Below are 12,256 nucleotides of genomic sequence, written 5' to 3' on the forward strand. Positions count from 1 at the left end.
CGGACTCCTCTCCCGGGCACAGTCTCCCCTCAGACTCTCCCTCCCGGGCACAGTCTCCCCTCGGACTCTCCCTCCCGGGCACAGTCTCCCCTCAGACTCCTCTCCCGGGCACAGTCTCCCCTCGGACTCTCCCTCCCGGGCACAGTCTCCCTCCGGACTCCTCTCCCGGGCACAGTCTCCCCTCAGACTCTCCCTCCCGGGCACAGTCTCCCCTCGGACTCTCCCTCCCGGGCACAGTCTCCCCTCAGACTCCTCTCCCGGGCACAGTCTCCCCTCAGACTCCTCTCCCGGGCACAGTCTCCTCTCAGACTCTCCCTCCCGGGCACAGTCTCCCCTCAGACTCCTCTCCCGGGCACAGTCTCCTCTCAGACTCCTCTCCCGGGCACAGTCTCCCCTCAGTCCCCACTTCCCTTCACCCGGTTGTTATGTTTTGGCTTTTTTGCTGTGAGGAGCAACGCTGGATTTAGCCCCGCCTTTCACTACATAGCCACGCCCCCACTTTAAGCGTCGGGTCATCGCTTCTTTCAATCAGTGTGTGATCTCTGCTGGGCGTGGTTTATAGTCACGTGACCCGACTGACCCGGAAGTTCAGTGTAGGAAAACGGCGGAGATTGCTGGAGATAAACCGGACACCGGGAGAAGAATCGATCGGGAGAAGAGGAGACCGGGCACAGTGAGAGGGACAGAGGAGGAGGGGGGACGGGGCAGAGGGGGAAGGAGGGAGGGAGGACTGGCAGATGGGGAAGGGGTGGATAGGGGGACGGGGCAGAGAGGGTGAGGAGGAGGAGGGGGACGGGGCAGAGAGGGTGAGGAGGAGGAGGGGGGACGGGGCAGAGAGGGTGAGGAGGAGGGGGGACGGGGCAGAGAGGGTGAGGAGGAGGGGGGACGGGGCAGAGAGGGTGAGGAGGAGGAGGGGGACGGGGCAGAGAGGGTGAGGAGGAGGAGGGGGACGGGGCAGAGAGGGTGAGGAGGGGGGACGGGGCAGAGAGGGTGAGGAGGAGGAGGGGGGACAAGGCAGAGAGGGTGAGGAGGAGGGGGACGGGGCAGAGAGGGTGAGGAGGAGGAGGGGGGACGGGGCAGAGAGGGTGAGGAGGAGGAGGGGGGACAAGGCAGAGAGGGTGAGGAGGAGGGGGACGGGGCAGAGAGGGTGAGGAGGAGGGGGGACGGGGCAGAGAGGGTGAGGAGGAGGAGGGGGACGGGGCAGAGAGGGTGAGGAGGGGGACGGGGCAGAGAGGGTGAGGAGGGGGACGGGGCAGAGAGGGTGAGGAGGAGGGGGGACGGGGCAGAGAGGGTGAGGAGGAGGGGGGACGGGGCAGAGAGGGTGAGGAGGAGGGGGGACGGGGCAGAGAGGGTGAGGAGGAGGGGGGACGGGGCAGAGAGGGTGAGGAGGAGGGGGGACGGGGCAGAGAGGGTGAGGAGGGGGACGGGGCAGAGAGGGTGAGGAGGGGGACGGGGCAGAGAGGATGAGGAGGGGGACGGGGCAGAGAGGGTGAGGAGGGGGACGGGGCAGAGAGGGTGAGGAGGGGGGACGGGGCAGAGAGGGTGAGGAGGAGGAGGGGGGACGGGGCAGAGAGGGTGAGGAGGAGGGGGACGGGGCAGAGAGGGTGAGGAGGAGGGGGGACGGGGCAGAGAGGGTGAGGAGGAGGAGGGGGACGGGGCAGAGAGGGTGAGGAGGGGGACGGGGCAGAGAGGGTGAGGAGGGGGACGGGGCAGAGAGGGTGAGGAGGAGGGGGGACGGGGCAGAGAGGGTGAGGAGGAGGGGGGACGGGGCAGAGAGGGTGAGGAGGAGGGGGGACGGGGCAGAGAGGGTGAGGAGGAGGGGGGACGGGGCAGAGAGGGTGAGGAGGAGGGGGGACGGGGCAGAGAGGGTGAGGAGGAGGGGGGACGGGGCAGAGAGGGTGAGGAGGAGGGGGGACGGGGCAGAGAGGGTGAGGAGGAGGGGGGACGGGGCAGAGAGGGTGAGGAGGGGGACGGGGCAGAGAGGGTGAGGAGGGGGACGGGGCAGAGAGGGTGAGGAGGGGGACGGGGCAGAGAGGGTGAGGAGGGGGACGGGGCAGAGAGGGTGAGGAGGGGGACGGGGCAGAGAGGGTGAGGAGGGGGGACGGGGCAGAGAGGGTGAGGAGGAGGGGGACGGGGCAGAGAGGGTGAGGAGGAGGGGGGACGGGGCAGAGAGGGTGAGGAGGAGGGGGGACGGGGCAGAGAGGGTGAGGGGGGACGGGGCAGAGAGGGTGAGGAGGGGGACGGGGCAGAGAGGGTGAGGAGGGGGACGGGGCAGAGAGGGTGAGGAGGGGGACGGGGCAGAGAGGGTGAGGAGGGGGACGGGGCAGAGAGGGTGAGGAGGAGGAGGGGGACGGGGCAGAGAGGGTGAGGAGGAGGAGGGGGACGGGGCAGAGAGGGTGAGGAGGAGGAGGGGGACGGGGCAGAGAGGGTGAGGAGGGGGACGGGGCAGAGGGTGAGGAGGAGGAGGAGGGGGACGGAGCAGAGAGGGTGAGGAGGAGGAGGGGGACGGGGCAGAGAGGGTGAGGAGGAGGAGGGGGACGGGGCAGAGAGGAGGAGGAGGAGGGGGACGGGGCAGAGAGGGTGAGGAGGGGGACGGGGCAGAGAGGGTGAGGAGGGGGACGGGGCAGAGAGGGTGAGGAGGGGGACGGGGCAGAGGGTGAGGAGGAGAGGGGACGGGGCAGAGGGTGAGGAGGAGAGGGGACGGGGCAGAGGGTGAGGAGGAGAGGGGACGGGGCAGAGGGTGAGGAGGAGAGGGGACGGGGCAGAGGGTGAGGAGGAGAGGGGACGGGGCAGAGGGTGAGGAGGGGGGACGGTGAGGGGATGAGGCAGAAGGAAAGGAGACCGGGGATTAGGGACGGGGCAGAGTGTGAGGGAGGCCGCGTGTCGGGGCAGGTTATGTGAGGGAGGCGCTGAGGAGGCCACTTGTCAGAGCTCTGGGTAATGGAGGGCAGGTAGAAGGATGAGTGATGGGACATTGCCCCCAAGTTTGATCTTGCTCCTTTCCGCTGTGTGTAGTGTCGGCCATGTTGGTGGGGGAGCGGAGGAACGGCAATCTCCTGGTCCAGTTGGCCCCGAAGCTTCAGGCGCAGCCGGAGGAGCTGTTGCGGCAGCGGTGGAGCGTGGACGGTCATGTGGAATATCTGATCCGATGGGCCGTGCACAGCACGGAGGAGTCGGGGTCCGGCAGCAGTGGAGCCACCTCACAAGCGGAGAACAAGTCCTCCAACATCCTCATGTGGATGTCCGCCGAGGAAGTGTACAGCAACTGCCCTACCCTGCTGAGGAAACGGAAGCTGGAGGGGCCCGGAGTGCCGGAGGAGAAGAGCCCCGGGGCACCAGACGAGGGCGCCCTGCAGGAAATGTCAGAAGACGTTCGGATGCTGGTGCAGAGAGCCGCCCGTCAGATGTCGCACAGCTGTGGTCCCGACTCCTCCATCCTCAACACCATCCACGTGCTGAGCGCTTACGCCAGCATCGGCTCGCTGGCCGGGGTCTTCAAGGAGACGGGAGCGCTGGACCTGCTGATGAAAATGCTGTGCAACCCGGAGAAGCAGATCCGCAAGAATGCCGGCAAGATGTTGCGCGCACTGGCGTCGCACGATGCAGGTGAGGCCAGACTACTACTATGGGTGAATGACAGGTAGATGGTCTGAGCCGGGCCACCACCCTGTGGGAGCCGTCGTGCAGCCGTAGAGCCACGTAGACAGACCTGGCGACGCAGGTCATTGCTCCAGCACTGTGCCCTGTGGTTCCGGGTGGTGCCCGCCATGACGGCTGCTTCTGTGTGTTTTGCAGGAAGTCGCGCCCACGTCTTGTTGTCCCTCAGTCAGCAGGACGGCATCGAGCAACACATGGATTTCGAGTCTCGCTTCACACTGCTGCAGCTGTTCGCGGAGACCACCAGCTCGGAGGAACATTGCATCTCCTTTGATGGCATCCACCTCCCTCAGGTGAGTGTAGGCATCACACGGGAAGACGAAGATGATGGGGTGCGATTATCCCACCTGACACCCATCATAAAGAAGCTCCTTGCACCCAATAGTCCTGACCCCACAACAGGTCCTTCGAAGAAACACCGCACCTAGAGAGCTGATCTGTCCCATCCGACTCCGACCTGTATCTTCACATCCAGAGGGGAGAGGAAGGGAGGCTGCTGGTGTCCTCCAGAGGGGAGAGGAAGGGAGGCTGCTGGTGTCCTCCAGAGGGGAGAGGAAGGGAGGCTGCTGGTGTCCTCCAGAGGGGAGGGGAAGGGAGGCTGCTGGTGTCCTCCAGAGGGGAGGGGAAGGGAGGCTGCTGGTGTCCTCCAGAGGGGAGGGGAAGGGAGGCTGCTGGTGTCCTCCAGAGGGGAGGGGAAGGGAGGCTGCTGGTGTCCTCCAGAGGGGAGGGGAAGGGAGGCTGCTGGTGTCCTCCAGAGGGGAGGGGAAGGGAGGCTGCTGGTGTCCTCCAGAGGGGAGGGGAAGGGAGGCTGCTGGTGTCCTCCAGAGGGGAGCGGAAGGGAGGCTGCTGGTGTCCTCCAGAGGGGAGGGGAAGGGAGGCTGCTGGTGTCCTCCAGAGGGGAGGGGAAGGGAGGCTGCTGGTGTCCTCCAGAGGGGAGGGGAAGGGAGGCTGCTGGTGTCCTCCAGAGGGGAGGGGAAGGGAGGCTGCTGGTGTCCTCCAGAGGGGAGGGGAAGGGAGGCTGCTGGTGTCCTCCAGAGGGGAGGGGAAGGGAGGCTGCTGGTGTCCTCCAGAGGGGAGGGGAAGGGAGGCTGCTGGTGTCCTCCAGAGGGGAGGGGAAGGGAGGCTGCTGGTGTCCTCCAGAGGGGAGGGGAAGGGAGGCTGCTGGTGTCCTCCAGAGGGGAGGGGAAGGGAGGCTGCTGGTGTCCTCCAGAGTGGGGAGGAAGGGAGGCTGCTGGTGTCCTCCAGAGTGGGGAGGAAGGGAGGCTGCTGGTGTCCTCCAGAGTGGGGAGGAAGGGAGGCTGCTGGTGTCCTCCAGAGGGGAGAGGAAGGGAGGCTGCTGGTGTCCTCCAGAGTGGGGAGGAAGGGAGGCTGCTGGTGTCCTCCAGAGTGGGGAGGAAGGGAGGCTGCTGGTGTCCTCCAGAGTGGGGAGGAAGGGAGGCTGCTGGTGTCCTCCAGAGTGGGGAGGAAGGGAGGCTGCTGGTGTCCTCCAGAGTGGGGAGGAAGGGAGGCTGCTGGTGTCCTCCAGAGTGGGGAGGAAGGGAGGCTGCTGGTGTCCTCCAGAGTGGGGAGGAAGGGAGGCTGCTGGTGTCCTCCAGAGTGGGGAGGAAGGGAGGCTGCTGGTGTCCTCCAGAGTGGGGAGGAAGGGAGGCTGCTGGTGTCCTCCAGAGTGGGGAGGAAGGGAGGCTGCTGGTGTCCTCCAGGTGGGGAGGAAGGGAGGCTGCTGGTGTCCTCCAGAGTGGGGAGGAAGGGAGGCTGCTGGTGTCTTGCTGGGGGAGGAGGGGAGGCTGCGGATGTCCTACAGAGGGTAGAGGAGGGTAGGCTGGTGGTGTCCTGGGAGAGGAGGCTGTAGATCTTGCTGGGGGTGAAGACTGATGTGTTTTCTCCCCGTCCTCCACGATCAGAGGCTTTTTGGTGCGGTGTCTGAGAGGGGATTGGTTGGTGTAGCAGTTGGGGTTCCTCTGTGGACCCTTGGATGTTCTGGGGTGTTATGGTTCTGTGATTGTTTGGTCTTTTTTCGGCAGATCCCGGGGAAGCAGCTCTTCTCATTGGTGAAACGTTACTTGTGTGTGACATCATTGTTGGACCAGTTGAGCAGTGACCGGCCGGACCGTGAGGAGACAGACCGCCTACAGCGCCAGTTTGACTTCTGCATGGCGATGGGCAGCCTGATCTGCGAGCTGGTGCGGGTCATGGGCTGGGTCAGCGAACGTCCTCACGGGACCCTGATGGGCCACGACTTGGAACAGCCTCGGGTGTTTCGCTCCATCTTCCAGCCTCTGGCGTCGTCCTGCTCCGCTCTGCAGGTGGCTCTGCCTCCTCCTGTGTGCGCCACGTCTTCAAAGAAGCCTTGTAAGGAGTTCATGACTCCGTCTGACTTCATCTCACGAAACGCCTATGTAGACTATATCCAGGAGGCCCTGAAGCCGGGAATGGTGGTCCGAATGCTGGAGGACTATGACGAGATCAGTGCCGGAGACGAGGGGGTGTTCCGGCTGAGTAACAATGGGATGCCTCCGGTTCAGGTGAGTGCTGCAGGAACAGTGGCTCTGTCACACGTGGACTGGAGGACCAGCGCTGTGCCCCCCGACAGATGGCTGCGTGCCCACACTGCTTGGACAGCGCTCCATTTACTTCACTCCGGACAGAATTGTAGATTTTTTTTTTTTTCTTTTTTTACATAAATGCATGAAGTTTTTGGGTACAATAATTTTTCCATTTTAGTTTCATTCAAGATTTGTCTATTCGGGGTCCATAGCGGCTGCGCTGCAGAACGAGCTCACCGATAACCCATCAGTGAGCTCGTTCTGACTGAAGGTGTGATTTACACCCAGCTCTTTGTGAGGAGCTTAGACGTAGGAAGAGCAGAGTTATACACCGTCCAGCCACAGCCAGCTCACTGATGGGTTATCGGTTAGCTCCTTCTGCAGCCAGTGGAGGACCAAGCCAAGAAGAGAATTCCCCAAACCCCCTCCTCCCCCAAAAGTGTGTGTACCCGTTAAAGGGTCTCTGGTAGTCCCACCAACCTGCCGAGCGCTGTGTTTAGCTGTCTGTAGAGGTCACAGAACCAATGGAGCCAAGTGCTGTCCATTAGCCTAGCAACCTCATAAACTAGAGTCCGGAGAAGGAGGAGTGAGAAGGAGGCGGCGGAGAAGAAGGAGTGTGGAGGAGGCGGCGGCGGAGGAGTGTGGAGGCGGCGGCGGAGGAGTGTGGAGGAGGCGGCGGAGAAGAAGGGGTGCGGAGTGTGGAGGAGGCGGAGGCGGCGGCGGCGGAGTGTGGAGGAGGCGGCGGCGGCGGAGTGTGGAGGAGGCGGCGGCGGAGTGTGGAGGAGGCGGTGGCGGCGGAGTGTGGAGGAGGCGGTGGCGGCGGAGTGTGGAGGAGGCGGCGGCGGAGTGTGGAGGAGGTGGCGGCGGAGTGTGGAGGAGGCGGTGGCGGCGGAGTGTGGAGGAGGCGGCGGCGGAGTGTGGAGGAGGCGGCGGCGGAGTGTGGAGGAGGCGGCGGCGGAGTGTGGAGGAGGCGGCGGCGGAGTGTGGAGGAGGCGGCGGCGGAGTGTGGAGGAGGCGGCGGCGGAGTGTGGAGGAGGCGGCGGCGGAGTGTGGAGGAGGCGGCGGCGGAGTGTGGAGGAGGCGGCGGCGGAGTGTGGAGGAGGCGGCGGCGGAGTGTGGAGGAGGCGGCGGCGGAGTGTGGAGGAGGCGGCGGAGTGTGGAGGCGGCGGCGGAGTGTGGAGGAGGCGGCGGCGGCGGAGTGTGGAGGAGGCGGCGGCGGAGTGTGGAGGCGGAGTGTGGAGGCGGCGGCGGAGGAGTGTGGAGGAGGCGGTGGAGGAGGCGGCGGCGGAGGAGTGTGGAGGAGGCGGCGGCGGCGGAGGAGTGTGGAGGAGGCGGAGGAGTGTGGAGGAGGCGGCGGCGGCGGAGGAGTGTGGAGGAGGCGGCGGCGGCGGAGGAGTGTGGAGGAGGCGGCGGAGGAGGAGTGTGGAGGAGGCGGCGGCGGAAGGGTGATGCAGAGGAGGGGTGTGGCGGAGGTTGAGTGCGGAGGAGGCAGCATTCGGCTTAGGAGTGAGGAGGAGGAGGCAGCGTTCTGAGGAAGAGTGTGGATGAATGGACTGTTGTCCTTGGCCTCTCATCCTGCGGTGTAGTCATCTTGAGTCGCCCCCTGCAGGTTCTGTGGAGGTCAACAGGAAGAACTTACTGGGTGCACTGGCACATGGTGGAGATCATCAGCTGCGGAGATCAGCCAGAGGAGGACAACCTGGAAAAGGCGTCTTTGTTTGGAGACAGTGCAAAGGTGCCCCCAGGTGCGTGTCAGCGTCCTGGGGGGGAGAGATGCCCATGGTGACGGGGGGGGGGGGTGATGCCCATGGTGATGGAGGCTTCTCACAACTTGGGATTTGTTACAATGTCTCCCCACCTGTGAGCTGAACACCTTGAACTGCTGCCTGGTACATTGTAGCAAATCCTGAGCTGTGTGATCGAGGATGTAATGTGTGCAGACGCTGGGAGCGGACAGTGATGATGATGTGTGCAGACGCTGGGAGCGGACAGTGATGATGATGTGTGCAGACGCTGGGAGCGGACAGTGATGATGTGTGAAGACGCTGGGAGCGGACAGTGATGATGATGTGTGCAGACGCTGGGAGCGGACAGTGATGATGATGTGTGCAGACGCTGGGAGCGGACAGTGATGATGATGTGTGAAGACGCTGGGAGCGGACAGTGATGATGATGTGTGCAGACGCTGGGAGCGGACAGTGATGATGATGTGTGCAGACGCTGGGAGCGGACAGTGATGATGATGTGTGCAGACGCTGGGAGCGGACAGTGATGATGATGTGTGCAGACGCTGGGAGCGGACAGTGATGATGATGTGTGCAGACGCTGGGAGCGGACAGTGATGGTGATGTGTGCAGACGCTGGGAGCGGACAGTGATGGTGATGTGTGCAGACGCTGGGAGCGGACAGTGATGTCCCAGCGGTCACTTTCCCCTCTCTCCGCAGTCGCCCCAGCCCTGTCTGGTAAACCCTCGGGTGGGATGTACGCCCTGCCGTACCTGGGAGCAGCGGCCTGTGAGCAGCGGGCGAACCTGCGGCAGGACGAGTGGTGGGAGATCCTCTTCTTTATCCGGAGACTGGAGCCGCAGGAGCAGCAGGAGGTGATACAGCAGAGCCTGGAGGACGAGGTGAGGACGGGCGCCAGCTAGAGGGAGGGGGGACGGGCGCCAGCTAGAGGGAGGGGGGACGGGCGCCAGCTAGAGGGAGGGGGGACGGGCGCCAGCTAGAGGGAGGGGGGACGGGCGCCAGCTAGAGGGAGGGGGGACGGGCGCCAGCTAGAGGGAAGGGGGACGGGCGCCAGCTAGAGGGAGGGGGGACGGGCGCCAGCTAGAGAGAGGGGGGACGGGCGCCAGCTAGAGGGAGGGGGGGCGGGTGCCCACTGGGGGGGGGGGACGGGCGCCAGCTTGATGGAGGGGGGACGGGCGCCCACTGGGGGGGGGGACGGGTGCCAGCTAGATGGGGGGGATGGGCGCCAGCTAGATGGAGGGGGGACGGGCGCCAGCTAGATGGGTGGGGGACGGGCGCCCACTGGGGAGGGATAGGTGCCAGCTAGATGGAGGGGGATGGGTGCCCACTGGGGGGGGACCGGTGCCAGCTAGATGGAGGGGGGACCAGTGCCAGCCAGATGGAGGGGGGACGGGCGCCAGCTAGGTGGAGGGGGAATAGGTGCCAGCTAGAGGGAGGGGGGACGGTGCTAGCTAGATGGAGGGGGGACCGGTGCCAGCTAGATGGGGGGGATGGGCGCCAGCTAGATGGAGGGGGGACGGGCGCCAGCTAGATGGGTGGGGGACGGGCGCCCACTGGGGAGGGATAGGTGCCAGCTAGATGGAGGGGGATGGGTGCCCACTGGGGGGGGACCGGTGCCAGCTAGATGGAGGGGGGACTGGTGCCAGCCAGATGGAGGGGGGACGGGCGCCAGCTAGGTGGAGGGGGAATAGGTGCCAGCTAGAGGGAGGGGGGACGGTGCCAGCTAGATGGAGGGGCGCCGCAGCTCCTCTGTATAGTAATGCTAGGGAAGATCGGCTGCATTGGCGTGTGTAGTGGGCTCCTTCTCTGAGCTGTTGTTCTCTGTTGTCAGCAGTGCAGTCTGGATGAGCGTGCCCTCATGCTTCTGCCTGTGTCTGTGGATGCAGCACATAAGGTCCTCGGCCTCCTGGGTGACCGCTGCTTCGGCAGCGCCCTGAGTGACCTGCACAGCTCTCACGTCTATGGAAAGTATGTCCTTCAGTCAGAGCGGCCGAGGTCGCTGTCGCCCCTCGGAGCCCAGGTCCACACCGCACAGGCCGGCGGCCTCCTATCCAAAAAGCCCAAGAACGAGGACCTGCACAAAGAGGTGAAGCCGGCGGCCGAGTGCAGCGCGGAGGCGTCAGACCTGCAGCTCCTCAGCAGCCTGCTCTCCCAGGAAGGCGTCCCCGGCCCGCCCGCAGATGACCGCTGTAAAGGTGAGAGCGGCCACACTCCGCCACTGTCGCTTATTACAGGGGCTACACTGCTGTGGGGTTCAGTAATGCCAGGACGTTACCCTGGTGCTCCACAGGAAGACATGGCCGCCTCTCCGCAGGGTCGTCCGAGCTGAGGGGTGATCTGAGGCCGCCTGGTGTACGGTTTACTCCAGTCTTCTGCAGAGTATACAGCAAAAGTAATGAGGTGTCTGTTCATAGTCGTCCTCTGTGACGTGGACGTGGTCTGTACAGGGGTCATAGCGCAGGGAAGAACGTGAGCTGTGACCATCTGCTGACTCCGCCCTATGATAATGAGATGACTGCTGACTCCGCCCTATGATAATGAGATGGCTGCTGACATCACCCTGTTATGATAATGGATGGTTGTCAACTCCGTCCTCTTATAATGAGATGGCTGCTAACTCCGCCCTCTTATAATGAGATGGCTGCTAACTCCGCCCTCTTATGATAATAGATGGCTGTAGACTCTGCCCTCTTATGATGGATGACTGTAGACTCCGCCCTCTTATGAGATGGCTTCAGACTCCGCCCTCTTATGATAATAGATGGCTGCTGACTCCGCCCTCTTATAATTATATGGCTGATGGCACCACCCTCTTATGATGGGTGGCTGTAGACTCCGCCCTCTTATGATGCAATGACTGCTGACTCCGCCCTCTTATTAGAGGACTGCTGACACCGCCCTCTTACGGTAATGGGTGGCTAGACTCCGCCCTCCTATAATGATGGATGGCTGTAGACTGCCCTCATATGATAATGATGACAGCTGACTCCGCCCTTATTTCATGGCTGTAACGCTCAGTGTAAAGACTTGCTGTCCACCATTCGGCAGGGTTTGGAGCTCCTCAGGGGACGTCTCAGGGGTTCTCTCTGGATATGCTGCTGGGGCTTCTGGAGAAGGTGAAGAGGACGTCATGCGGTGCGGAGGCGCTGAACTCGGCGGTGCAGGTGATGCTGCAGCAGTCCGAAGACGAGGTCCACACTGTGAAAAGTGAGGGGCGCTCTAACAGGTACAGACATGAGGGGAGACCACTGCGGCTGGGAGAGGGTTTTGTGGAGTCTTCACCTGCTGCCAACTGCAAATAGCCCATGGGTGGGGTGCAGTGTCGGCCATCTTGTCATGTAGTGCATGCCTGTCCTGCAGAGAGAAGATCATTAAGACATTGGTGGAGATTCTGAGCAGTCAGATGAAGGAGAAGCTTGTGGTGGTCTCCTGCCTGCAGCTGACTTACGTGATCTTGTCCAAGTATGACTGGCGGGTGCTGTTTGCCACAGAGGGCGGGGTGCGGGCGGTGCTGGGCTGTATGCAGGAGCACCAGTCCTCGCTTGCCATTCAGCACATTGGCCTGGCGGTGAGTACCTGCCCCACCGTCCGTTCCCAGCTGTGTGTGCCTGCCATCCTCCAACCTGCACTCCTTCCCTGACAGGTCCTGAAGGTGCTGACCGGGGTGGGGGGCTGCGACCTGCGAGGAAGCGCCCGCCGCTACAACCTGAATCCCGGAGATGCCCAGATGATGAAGGAAATCTTCTCCAGCATCGGTTCAGCTGCAAGTGGGAGCTCCAGCAGTCTACTGAGGGCGATCCCGGGGGCCATCTGCAAGCTGCAGGGCAAAGAGGGGTAAATTCAGATCAGCGACACCATCACTACTGAGCTGTGCCTCACCTATCTCATCGCCACCTTCTGCCTTTCAGGTGCTTCACCGCCGTTTACAACGGACTTCTTGTCATCCGAATGTTAACCGAGAACCATGAAGCTCTGTCCGAGCAGCTGTCCAGGGGGGAGCTGCCTGCCGTCCTTCAGAGCGTCACTGGAGACAGCAACTCCATGTTCAGCCGCCTGGACGTCTTCCTGAAGAAGCAGCTCTGTGACCTCCTGAAGAGCAGCCAGGAGAAGAGCCTCACCGATACCGAAGGTAGGAATGCCACAGTATGTTCCCCGCCGTGTCCTGTGCCTCCTATAGTTCATTATTTCATCACTTCCTCCTCCCGTTGGTCTCCACGTTCTCCTCCTCCTCCTCCTCCTCCTCCTCCTCCTCCTCCTCCTCCTCCTCCTCCTCCTCCTCCTCCCGTTCGTCTCGACGTTGGCCTCCTCCT

The 12,256-nt window shown here is 63.6% G+C and overlaps 1 protein-coding gene across 2 annotated transcripts in view; it reads left to right on the top strand.

The window, feature by feature from the left end:
- Positions 1 to 540: 540 nt before the first annotated feature.
- CUL9 (cullin 9) overlaps positions 541 to 12,256 on the top strand; it is a 173,708-nt gene continuing 161,992 nt past the window's right edge. Inside the window, exons 1-11 of one of the 2 annotated variants that reach the window (XM_077281878.1) lie at positions 541 to 673; positions 3,016 to 3,606; positions 3,796 to 3,950; positions 5,679 to 6,179; positions 7,810 to 7,945; positions 8,646 to 8,827; positions 9,778 to 10,141; positions 10,995 to 11,172; positions 11,307 to 11,514; positions 11,590 to 11,780; positions 11,855 to 12,075. In XM_077281878.1, the coding sequence (XP_077137993.1) occupies position 673; positions 3,016 to 3,606; positions 3,796 to 3,950; positions 5,679 to 6,179; positions 7,810 to 7,945; positions 8,646 to 8,827; positions 9,778 to 10,141; positions 10,995 to 11,172; positions 11,307 to 11,514; positions 11,590 to 11,780; positions 11,855 to 12,075 (2,728 nt within the window). In that variant the 5' untranslated portion in view covers positions 541 to 672. The remainder of the gene's footprint in view (positions 674 to 3,015; positions 3,607 to 3,795; positions 3,951 to 5,678; positions 6,180 to 7,809; positions 7,946 to 8,645; positions 8,828 to 9,777; positions 10,142 to 10,994; positions 11,173 to 11,306; positions 11,515 to 11,589; positions 11,781 to 11,854; positions 12,076 to 12,256) is intronic. The other variant, XM_077281879.1, reaches the window with a different exon arrangement.

This window comes from Ranitomeya variabilis, chromosome 2, assembly GCF_051348905.1.
Source record: "Ranitomeya variabilis isolate aRanVar5 chromosome 2, aRanVar5.hap1, whole genome shotgun sequence".
Lineage (NCBI taxonomy): Eukaryota > Metazoa > Chordata > Amphibia > Anura > Dendrobatidae > Ranitomeya > Ranitomeya variabilis.